Source organism: Rhinatrema bivittatum, chromosome 6, assembly GCF_901001135.1.
Source record: "Rhinatrema bivittatum chromosome 6, aRhiBiv1.1, whole genome shotgun sequence".
Classification (NCBI taxonomy): domain Eukaryota; kingdom Metazoa; phylum Chordata; class Amphibia; order Gymnophiona; family Rhinatrematidae; genus Rhinatrema; species Rhinatrema bivittatum.
Genome location: NC_042620.1, coordinates 47,987,671 through 48,000,031, shown reverse-complemented (window position 1 = coordinate 48,000,031; position 12,361 = coordinate 47,987,671). Strand labels below are relative to the sequence as shown.

The window sequence follows — 12,361 nt, the reverse complement described above, 5'->3', positions numbered from 1 at the left end:
TGTTAATTTTGTACAGCTTGAGCACTGCTCTGACTCCCATGTCAAGATAACACTCCCCCACCCCTGAAATCCCTCAACTAAAATCCACTGATTAAACTACTGAGGCCTAGATGTTGTTGGTAGAGGTAGGGGGTCTTCAGGTGATCCTGATGGCTGGGTCATAAGAATATAGGAATTGCCATGCTGAGTCAATCCAAGGGTTCATCACACCCAGGATCCTGTTTCCAACAGTAGCAAATCTAGGTCACAAGTACCTAGCAAGATCCCAAATAGTAAATAAATCCCATGCTGCTAATGCCCACGGATAAGTAATGGCTTTCCCCCAAGGCTAGTTGGTTAATAACAGTTTATGAACTTCTCCGGGAACTTGTCTAACCCTTTTTCAAACCCAGCTACATTAACTGCATTTACCACATCCTCTGGCAATATATTCCAGAGCTTAACTGTGCATTGAGTGAAAAGAATTTTCTCCATTTAGTTTTAAATGTGCCACTTACTAACTTCATGGAGTGTCCCCTAGTCTTTGTCTTTTTTTTGAAAGAGTAAATAACCAACTCACATTTATCCGTTCTATTCCACTCATGATTTTATATGCTTCTATCGTGTTTCCCCTCAGCCATATCTTCACAAGACTGAACAGCCCTAACCTCTTTAGCCGTAACTCTTAGGGGAGATGTTCCATCCCCTTTATCATTTTGGTCACACTTCTCTGTATTTTTTCCAATCCAACTATATCTTTTTTGAGATGTGGTGACCAGAATTACACACAGTACTTTAGGTGCAGAATCACCATGGAGCGATACAGAGGTATTATAACATTCTCCATTTTATTTTCCTTTCCTAATAATTCCTAACATTCTCTTTGCTTTTTAGACTGCAGACACACATTGAGCAGAGGATTTCAAAGTATTGTCAACAATGATGCTCAGATCTTTTTCCTGATTAGTAACTCCTAATATGGAACCTAATATATTATAAATACAGTGTTGGTTACTTTTCCCTATGTGTATCAATTTGCACTTTCTACATTAAATTTCATCTGCCAGAAGAATGCTCAGTTTCTCAGTCTCATAAGGTCCTTCTGCAATTTCTCACAATCCGCTTCTGATTTAACAACTCGTAATAACTGTTACAGGCATGGACCCTTAGAATGAAGTAGCTGGCAGAACTAGCTGTGGCAGAGGCTTAACTGGAGCTTCAGCTTTACCAGCCCTCATTCCCCTTATGTTGAGCCCTTGGGTGAAGGGGTTGGCAGGTCTTAGTCCTCTGCTGACAAGCTGGATATCCATGGACATGGTTGGGTGACAGGCCAGGGCCCGTGGCAGGCTGGGTTCAGGAGACATCAGAAGCAGGCACTAGTCAAGGAAGGTGGTATACAGATGTGATCAGTAGTCAAGCAGCAGTCGGTGGCAGGTGAAGTTCAAGCATCAATGAGAGCCAAGCAGAGGTCAGTGGCAAACGAAAATCAAGCATAGTTGAGTGTCAAGCAAGCCAAAGTCAGAACTAGAGATCCATCCGAAGGAAGGCAGGATGGATAGTCAGGCAGAGAGGTGAGGAATGGCAGAGGTAGGCAGGAAGACTCAGAAGACACTGAAGACCTGAAGACTGACCATAAGACAAGGACCTGATGAAAAACTGGAGACTGACCACAAGATTAAGACAAAGACCAGGAACTGGGGAATGAAGACCAGGGACTGCTGAGAAAAGACCAGGAACACAGGAACGTAGAGCAAGAACACAGTAACGAAGACCAGGAAATGCTGAGGCAACTTGCTCTACTCACAGTTGTGGATCTATTGCTGAGGCATAGACTGCAGGGAGAAAGACCCTTTTATGGGCCAAAGGCAATGATGTCATCCATGGCACTGTGGGAGATTTCCTGCCATGGGCCTTTTAAGTTTGAGGAGGACACGCATATGCACCTAGGAACAGCATCAGTGTGAGTCGACAGTGTCCTGCTGCAGGCGTTATCGGCCTTGTTTGAGCGTGGCAGCCTGCTGCGTCATAGTCTGGGGGGTCCGTAATGACATCGGGGCTGGAATTAAGAGCAGAAGTTCACCCGTGAACTGTTGAATGCAACAATCATTTTGTGTCATCTGCAAATCTGATCACTTCACTCATTGTTCCCTTTCCTAGATCATTTATAAATATATAAAAAAAAGTCCCAGTGCAGATCCCCGAGAAACGCTACTGTTTACCTTTCTCCACTAAGAAAACTAACCATTTAGTCCTTCTCTCTGTTTCCTATCTGTTAACCAGTTTACATAACCAGTTTGCAATCCAAAAAAGGACAATGCCTCCTATCCCATGACGTTTTAATGTTTTTCATGATTCTCTCATGGGGCACTTTGTCAAACACCATCTGAAAATCCAAATATTCATCAGTTCACCATTATCCACATGTTTATTTACCCCTTCAAAAAATGTAGCAGATTGGTGAGGTAATAGTTCCTTGTGTAAATGTATGCTAGCTGTGTCCCATTAAACCATATCTTTCTATATATTTTGTGATTTTGTTCATTGAATAGTTTCCATGATTTTTCCCAGCACTGAAGTTAAACTTACTGGTCTATACTTTCCCAGATCACCCCGGAACTTTTTTAAAGATCAGCGTTGCATTGGCTACCCTCCAGTTTTCAAGTACAATAGACAATTTTAATGACATATTAAAAATTACTTGTAATAGTTCTGCAATTTCATGTTTTAGTTCTTTTAGAACACTGAGGCTTAAACCATCTGTTCCAGGTGATTTCCTACTCTTTAGTTTATCAATCTGCCCTATTATATTTTCCAGGTTCTCTGTGATTTGTTTGCTCTTCCTAATCAACACCATTAAATGATGGCACTGGTATCTCCCCAACACTCTATTCAGTAAACATCGAAGGAAAACATTTAGTCTTTCTGCTATGGCTTTGTCTTCCCTAAGTGCCTCTTTAAACCCTAGATCATCTAAAATTCCAACTTCCGCTTTGGTTAACAAGGGCAGAGGTACTACGAATACAGAGAATATATTTTAAAAAGTTTTATTATGAGTTTTTGTCTCTATGGCTAGCTTCTTTTTAACTTGTTTTTTTGCCTGGCGTATTTATTTATTTACAATTTCTTTTATGTCACCTATAATGCTGCAACCATGCTAAGTGGTTTACAAGCAATAAGCGAAGTATATTATACTAAATAAAAAAATAAAATAAAATAAACTCATAAAAATAATCAGCAGAGCATATATAAAAGTTTAAAACAAGACATTTACAAGCAATATACCTACTGATTATCAATGTTTTATATCTGACTTGCCAATTCTTATGCTTTTTCCCATTTTCTACAAATGGATCCTTTTTCCAATTTTTGAAAGAAGTTCTTTTGGTTAAATTAGTCTCTTTTACCTTACCTTTTAACCATGCAGGCAGTCATTTGGCTTTCCTTCCATCTTTTCTAATATATATAATACATTTGGTCTGGGGTTCCAAGATGGTATTTTCAAACAATGTCCATGCATGATGTAAACTCTTAACCTTTGTAGCTGCACATTTTCATTTTTCTGCCAAATATTTTCCTTATTTTATCAAAGTCTTCTTTAAAAAAAAAATGCTATCAAATTGTTCCTTTTCAAAGTAAAATGCTAGAGCAGTAGATTTTCTTAATGTCTTCCTTCGAGTTATTAAGTCAAATTTGATTGTATTATGATCACTGTTGCCAAGTGGCCTCTCTACCATTATCTGTCACACCAAATCCTACATTCCATTAAGAATTAGATCTAAAATGGCTCCCTTCTCATTGGTTCCTGACTAGCTTCTCCATAAAGCAGCCATTTATTTCATCTAGAATTTTACCTCTCTAGCATATACTGGTGTGACATTTACCCAGTCAATATTTGAGTAATTGAAGTCTCCCATTGTTACTGTGCTGCCATATTTGTTAGCTTCCCTAATTTCTGTTAACATTTCATTGTTCATCTGTTCATTTTGGCCAAGGGAGCGATAGTATACCCTCACCACTATACTCTTCTCCATCACACATGGAATTTCCATCCAAAAAGATTCTACTGGGCATATAATCTCCTGCAGAATCTTTATCCTGTTGGACTATATGCCATCCCTAACATAAAGTACCAAAACCCCAACAATTTGATCCATCCTACAATTGTGATATTATTTGTTCCCTGGTATAGCACTGTTCCATTGGTTATCCTCTTTCTACCAGGTTTCTAAGGTGCCAATTATGTCTACCTCTTCATTCAGTGCTATACATTCTAACTCTCTCATCTTACTTTTTAGACTTCTTGCATTTGCATACAAACATTTCAAGGTTTGTTTATTATTTGTATATGCAACTTTCTTGGCAATTAACAGGGATAGTTTTGAACTTTTTAAGTCAATCTGTTCTTTACTTATAGATAAATAGGCTACTTTTGTTTTTATTGGAACCCCTTTATCGGGATGCTCTAACTTCCTTTTTCCGTTAGTATACTTCAAAGATGCCTCCTTCTGAATCATGCACTGCTGAGTGACAGCTTTCCCCCTTGTTCTAGTTTAAAAGCTGCTTTATCTCATTTTTAAAGATTAATGCCTACAGCTTGATTCCACTCTGGTTAAGGTGCAACCTGTCCTTTCAGAATAGGTTCTCCCTTCCCCAAAATGTTACCCATTTCCTAACAAAATTAAAGTCTTCTTCCCTGCACATTGTCTCATCCCTGCATTGAGTCTCCAGAGCTCTGCTTGCCTCTGGGGCCCTGCGCGTAGAACAGTGATCATTTCAGAGAATGCCACCCTGGAGTTTCTGGATTTCAACTTTCTACCTAATTGCCTAAATTTGGCTTCCAGAACCTCCCTCCCACACCTTCTCATGTCATTGGTGCCCACATGTGCCAAGATAGCCAGCTCCTCCCCAGCACTGTCTATAATCCTACATATGTGAGGCATGAAGTCCACCACTTTCATACCAGGCAAGCAAGGTACCAAGCGATACTCACATCTGCCATCCACCCAGCTATCTACATTCCTATTAATTGAATCATCAACTACAATGGCCAATCTAGGCCTTCTCTCCTGGGCACTAGCCCTTGGAGATCTATCCTTGGAGCAAGAGGATATTACATTATCTAGATAGATAGCAGATCCTAGCTACAGGATCTCTTCTTGCTATACCAAGGTGATGCTTTCCATTCAGGTGACCTTGCCTTCTCTAAGATAGCACAGGGACTGCCAGACTGGAGATGGGACTTGGCTACTTTGTCCCTGAAGGTCTCCTCTGTATACCTCTCTGTCTGCCTCAGCTCCTCCAGGTCTACCACTCTAGCCTCCAGAGATCGTACTCGTTCTTTGAGAGCCAAAAGCTCCTTGAACTGGGCGTGCACATACAACCTCTCACCAATAGATAATCATACATGTGGCACCCAGTGCAAAAGACTGGAAGGCGCCTCTCTCGCTGCTAGTTTGCTATATGCATCTTAATATTATTAATAAAGATGAATTGTAAAAGACCAGCACTCGCCAAAATAGGGAAATTCACACACCTGTAGGGCTTACACATGCCTGCCATACTTTAAAAGCCACCTACATGCACGCGTATCTCCCACTGTGCACACATCTCTCTCAGAATAAAAAATGGACGTGGTGGGGGGGGGGACGACATAAACATTTCAAGGCGGGGTGAAAAGATGTGTGCGGGCCCAGGTCTAGTGCTGCGTAGCTTTACTTCTGCCATGGAGGAGGTGTAAGGGTAAAACACACACAAAAAAAACCATTCCTGAGGGGTTTAATGGGTCTGGGGTAACTGGGGGGAGTGCAGTCTATTAAACCAGGGGAGTTTGAAGGACCTTGCTCTACACTGGGTGAACTGGTGAAATTGGTTTTGGCATGTACGCACGCCAGTTATAAAATTACTTATGTGGCAGAAAACCGAATTGCACGGTTGAGCGTGCCTATTAATTGTATCTATGTATTTATTTATTTATTTATTTTTAAAATCATTTATTAACCATGCCCTCCAAAGTTTGGAGTGGTTTACAAATATACTTGCAAAATTAGGAGCACACATACCTATGCCAAGGCTATTTTATAACATATGTGCGTATGTGCATGTGTTATAAAACCGACATGTCCTGGGCATGTGCCGACATGCACACATCAATATGCACCCGTGCGCCCCTTTGAAAGTTACCATCCTTGTTAATTTAGGTTGCTAATTGATTAGGCATGAATATATTCAATTTATGTGGTGTATTTAATGTTAATTTGACAATGATCTGGAAGGGGGACAATAATTACTCAATTTATAAGGACTGGGTCACTCCCTTGTTTTAGATAGATCCCTGATTGATTTTTGATGTGAAAACGTCTCTTTTCCTCTTAAAAATCAATAAATCAAAGAATGTGGTTAGGATGGGAAGGAGTTGGGGTGGGTCAAAGGGAAAGAAAGAAAGAAAGAAAGGCACACTAAAAAATTACCAGTTACACTGTTCCATATGTTATACGGTTCCATGTAAAGCTCCGCTCTCTGTTGAGCAGTTCTTCGTTTTATGAAAACCGGAGTGATTTGTAGTCCCTACAAGAACTTCGGTATATAAAAATTAAAAATAAATAAATAAATAAATATCTTTCCTTTGTTTTAGTGATGCACACAAACTACAAAATTATCTAACTTTCCTATCTTTTATTAAGGAACATACATGTAAAAATGACCTACCTTTCCATTCTTTTAGTCAGGCACATACACTTAAACATTACCTACCTTTCCTTTCTTTTAGTCAGGCACATATGTTGCGGTTCTGGCCGCGAGCACAGCGGCCAGGCCCTTACCTCCAGGCTCCAGGACCTGCTCCCGCTTCCAGAGGCCTGGGTTGCGGCCTGTTAGGCAGCGTCCCCACTGGGGCTGCGCCGCTGCGAGGTCTCCCTTGGACGCCCGGCTCCTAGGTGCGTGCGCCGCGCCACTTGGGCGCTTTTCTAGGCCATTTCCCGCCAGTGGTGACTCCGCCCAACTCCTGACGTCGGACGCCACTGCCTTCATAAGCCGGCCGCGGCCATCCAGTCTTTGCCTTGCAACGGGTTAGCCTCCTGGTTTCCTGTTGCGCTGTGCCCCGGAGTGACTCGCTTTGCTTCGTCGCTCCTTTCCTGCTACAGTACCTGCCTGGTTCCTGCCTGCCTGCTTCAGTACCTGCTTGGTTCCAGTACCCGAATCCTGCTACAGTTCCTGCCTGGTTCCAGTACCCGAATCCTGCTACAGTTCCTGCCTGGTTCCAGAACTCGAGCCCAGTTACAGTATTGCTACTGTTCTAGTCTGGTTCCAGTTACCTGTCCTGATCCACAACCCGCCTAAGTCCCAGCGGCCGGGCCCCTACGGGCTCCTCCCTGGGGGGCTTCGGCTTCCAAGGGTGAAGCCACCTAAGTCCCAGCGGTTGGGCTCCTACGGGCTCCTCCCGGGGGAGCACCAGCTTCCAGGGTGAAGAGCATCTACGTCCTGCCTGAACATCTGCCTCCCGGCCTGCTATTCATTAGAGACATTGACCACCTTTCCCAGTCTCCAGCAGGTCGGCCCAAGGGTCCACTAAACAGAGACTCCCATAACAACATACACTTAAAAATTACCTACCTTTCCTTTCTTTTAGTCAAGCACACACACTTAAAAATGATCTACTTTTCATTTCTTTTAGTCCAGGCACGTACACTAAAAAATTATCAAGGCCTGGATTGGGATGTCAGGGTAATCTTGATAGTGGCGATAAGGAGATATATGCTTAGTATGGGGCATTTTGAGATGCAACATGCACTTTTAAGGTTAGCATGCACACTGTTTCACATACCTAAAAAGGCTGAGTTGCAGCAGGTGCACAAAAACAAGAACTATTTTAGCATACATGGTAAACTTTTTAGTTTGCACATGCTCTAACAATTTTAGCATGAGTTTTACTACATAGGTTTCATAATGTTCAAACTGAATGTCACAATTTTTGTAAGAGAAGAATTTTTTTTTATAAACTAGTGCTGTATCACATACTAATTGCTGTAGGCAGTAACATATGTCACAGCATTTCATAATTTCCCAGTTGTGGAAATTCTACAAACACACTTGACTTGAACATCTGGTCTCTTACATCCTGCTTTGTTTTTATATTTTTTGCCCAAAGGTGCCATCAATAATCCCACCTTAGTGCTGACACAGTTACAGCTAATATATAATACATATTTCATAGACATTGCAATAAACTCTCTGCTTATTAGCTGATGATTTGCTCTCTTTTGATGGCATAGCTACTCAATGTGTGTGTGTGCGCGTTATAGTAGAGTAGGAAGCCTATTTTATTTGAGTGCCAAAATGTATATAAATATCTTTTGAGAACATTGGTCTTGGTATATTGGTGAGTGAAGGTAAGCAGTATTTAGGGATGGTCCATGTAAGTAAGCAAAGTACAAACTAGAGAACTAGGCAAATAAGTGGCAACCCTTGGGTATTTTATTTGTCTTCCTCTGCCTTTGTTTTACTTTCTCCTTCTGTGGTATATCTCCCTCTCCCTGTTATGTCTCCTCTTCTACCCTTGTTGTGTTTTTTTTCTCTCTATATATGTTTACCTTTCCATCCCTTTTGCTCTCATCTCTTTTTTCTCCTTCTTACACAGTTTTCTTCCCAGTCTTTCTCTATGTCATCCAATTCTCTCTTTCCTGCACTAACTTGCATGCTACTTTGTCTTTTCTCTCTCCTTGCATGTCGTTCACTCCTCTGATTTCAATCTTTTTTTTTTCTACTTTTTTTTTCACATTGCTTCTACCAGAAGTGTGTCAAAATGGTGCATGAACCATATGGGACAAGCTATGCCATCTCTGTCCATGGCACTAGAAAAGTGAGTTTTGCATATTACTATGCAAGACATGTTAAATGCAGATTCATAGCCATGTCTGTGTACAAAATATTTTTACCCACAGAAATGGCCTTTTTGAAAATTGCCTACCCTCTATGCAAGTGAAATTATGCATATTGCTCCACAACGCGAGTACGTTTACCCGCATATGGCAGAGGCCTTCCCAGGGGCACGATTAGGTCAAAGGAGACAACAGTGAGTGTAACATTAACCTGTAGGTAAAAGCAGAAGCACATCTCTGTGAGTACCTTTTCCAGGGCAATAAGCAAAGCAAAACTATCTGTGCAATTTTGTTTTCACTACTGGTGGAAATCCCATGGGTAAAAACTACCTGCAGGAATTTACACCGATGCGGGTAGTTTTTTTTTTTATTGTCTCCATTATGCAGTGTGATATATGCATATAAGATAGCCATTGACTGGGCAGAAAACTATTGCTCCGGAGAGATGAAATGATATACAAAATGGGCATCCAAAAGAACATATTTTTATCTTTAATGACAACTTTTTTCTTAAGAAATCCTGCCCGAATATGTTTTATGTAACGCCGGGGCCGGATTTAAATTACCAGAGCCTATAGGCAATGGAGGGAGGGTTTTGTCCACATCTGCTGCCCAGTACCCCTCCCCTCCCCAGGGGGGAAATTCCTCTCCCAGTCCCCCACCACCACCACCACCTCTATGTTGCTGCTCCGGGCCTGACAACAGACGCAGTGGCAAGCAGATCCGCAAAATTCAGCGCGGGACCTCCTGCGACCCTCGCACACACTCACCGGCCCTTTGACACCCTGCTTCCTCCCCTAGCACCTGTGACGGGAGGAGGCTGGGTGTCCCAAGTCCAGTGAGCACGCGAGTGTTGCAGGAGACCCCAGGCTGAATTTTGTGGTTCTGCTTGCTGCTGTTTCTGAAGCGGGGCCCGCAGCTGTAACACAGGGGGGGGGGGAGAGCATCACAAGAGGGAGAAGACCTGGATTCAGGCATGATGCATCGGCATTAACCACACAATAATTTGGCAGCAGCCTATAATAATTTGGCACCGGAGACAGTTGCCTACGTTGCCTACACCTAAATCCAGGCCTGTGTAATTAATACTTGTTGATCTGGATAAAATGTCTAGCAGCGCTACAGAAATGATAGTAGTAATCGATGGATGGATCATGGATCATAGCTCATGGATGGATCATGACCTGAATTTGACTATGAACTTGTTCTTATGACATTATAGTTCACTTGTTAATTGTTCCTATGCTTCTCTGCTCTCCTATTGGTTTTTTGTACCCCCTACCCTTCCCCTGTTACTTGTAATTTCCGTTGCTTTTGTTCCATGTAAACCGAGGTGATGTTTCAACTAACATCGGTATAGAAGACTCTTTAAATAAGTAAATAAATAAATAAATAGATAGATAGATAAATAAATAAATAAATAAATATTTTTGAAATGCATTGGAGGAAAGCTGAAGAAAGACGTGGAATCTGTTTGGCATGGGAGCGGTCAATATCCCAGGGACCAGGGTGGTATCGTGGCAACAGAATAGTCTAACAGCAATAGTACTCTTCATCGTGTCATCTCTTTTAAACAATTTGAGGGACTGAGACATATTTTTATTGCACCCTAAAAGTTAAAATAGTGTTTGGTCTTGATTTTTTTTTTTCCAGGAACACATGGACTCAAACAAGTGCATAGAAGATTTGCAGAATCAGTTAGAAGAAGAGCACCGCACTGTATGCAGGTAAGCACAGCTGCTCTTGCATTTGCTTTCTTTATTTACATAAAATGTTCTTTAAATGGATATTCGTAAAGTATATTATTAAATACAATTTGCAGTACTTATGCAATTTTTGGAGGGGGGAGGAGGGGGGCGTGGTTGAAAATCTTGAAAAGCCCTGTTCACTACCGGTTTCCCCCACCAATTTGAAGCTTACATAAGAATGTGCTTTAAGCAGTATCCCTGGAAATTATCCTCGGTTATGCAAAGCTCCTTAGTATCATGAATGACTGAATTTCTGGAAGAATTCAGCCCGCAGTATTTTCTCTCCTGCTGGAACAAGAACCTCCAGAGGTTCCCTCCTGTGCATAAAGTGTTACGTTTTCAGGGGCGAGGAGAGGGCATTTTACTTTTAAGCCTGCATAAAATAAGTCTATTTTTAAATAGAAGGTACTTGTGTAGTGTTTGAATGTCAGGTTATTAAGTAGCTAAAAGGACATTTGTACCCTTGCATGTTTCAAAACATTGGTGTCCACCGAGCGCATTAACTTCACGCCTACAACAGGTTTGCTTTTTGAAATAAATTAAACATGTGTGCGTAGTTTCCAAACGGGCCTCTGAAATGGTCCCTGAAATGTTGCCTTTCTATGCAGCCAAAGGTTCATGCACTACCAAAGTGGGTGCAACTCCATTTGCACTGGCATGGCTGACTCGGGAGAGCTAACATTCTCTTTACCCATGTAAAAGGCTTCTAAGGCTCTGAAACTTTGCACACCTGCACATTCTGCAGAATAGAGATTTCACATGGCTGCCTCTCTTTTCTACTTGTGCACCTTCTTCTTTCAGACATGCCCTAGCTTATGGATGGACTTATAGTTCCATCTAGTAGGCAGTGTGTAGGGGTGGCCATTTAGCATTTTTCTTACCAGGAGAAAGTGAGGTGTAATTGGGCCTCTGATGGTAAGGATACACTTAACTCTGCCTTGTGGAAGAAGTGGTACTCCACAAAGAAGTTTTGTGTTCCCAGTTTAGTTTTCTGAGTTAGAGGTGTAGAGAAAAATTAGGAAAGACAATCTAAATACAGTCAGTATGCTCGCTCTTAATAAACGTAATTTGTCCTTTCTCCCTTCTTCTTTATGTTAGAGGCCAGATTTCCCAATGGTGTTAGTTCCAGTTTTCCTCTTTTTAGGGATGTGCAGCTACCAAATTTTTGTTTCATTATAGATTGTCTCTGGAGGGTTAGGGTACTGGGTGTTCCAAATGTTTTTTTTGTTTGTTTTTTTTTTCATTTTCTATTGTGGTTTTTGTTTTTTGTATGTTTGTTTTAATTCATTTTGTTTTGGATTACAAGAGGATTGTGATACATTGCAGGAAGACCTTATGAGCCTGGAAAACTGGGCATCCAAATGGCAGATGAAATTTAATATGGACAAGTGCAAAATGATGCACATAGGAAAAAGCAATCCATGCTGTAGTCACATGATATTAAGCTCCATATCGGGAGTTTCTACCCAGGAAAAGGATCTAGGTGTCAGAGAGGACAATACATTGAGGGGGGGACGGGGACTGGGGGGACAGTCTAAGGGACTTAACCAAAAACTGACTACTGGTTTGTTTACTTTCAATGTACACTATGTTAGGAATCATTTATGACGTGTTTGTATATGTTTTCTTTTTGATGTTTTTCCTGCGATGGTGCAATACTTGTTTTGTTACAATTTACCAGTCAATAAAATTAATAAATTTAAAAAAAAAAAAGAACAATACATTGAAATCATCTGCTCATTGTGCTGCAGCAATCAAAAA

The 12,361-nt window shown here is 41.3% G+C and overlaps 1 protein-coding gene across 1 annotated transcript in view; it reads left to right on the top strand.

Annotated features, from left to right (window-relative positions):
- NCKAP5 (NCK associated protein 5) overlaps positions 1-12,361 on the top strand; it is a 1,124,153-nt gene that overhangs the window by 88,570 nt on the left and 1,023,222 nt on the right. The window contains 1 exon segment of the mRNA XM_029607891.1: positions 10,506-10,579. Within this exon segment, the coding sequence (XP_029463751.1) occupies positions 10,512-10,579 (68 nt within the window). The 5' untranslated portion in view covers positions 10,506-10,511.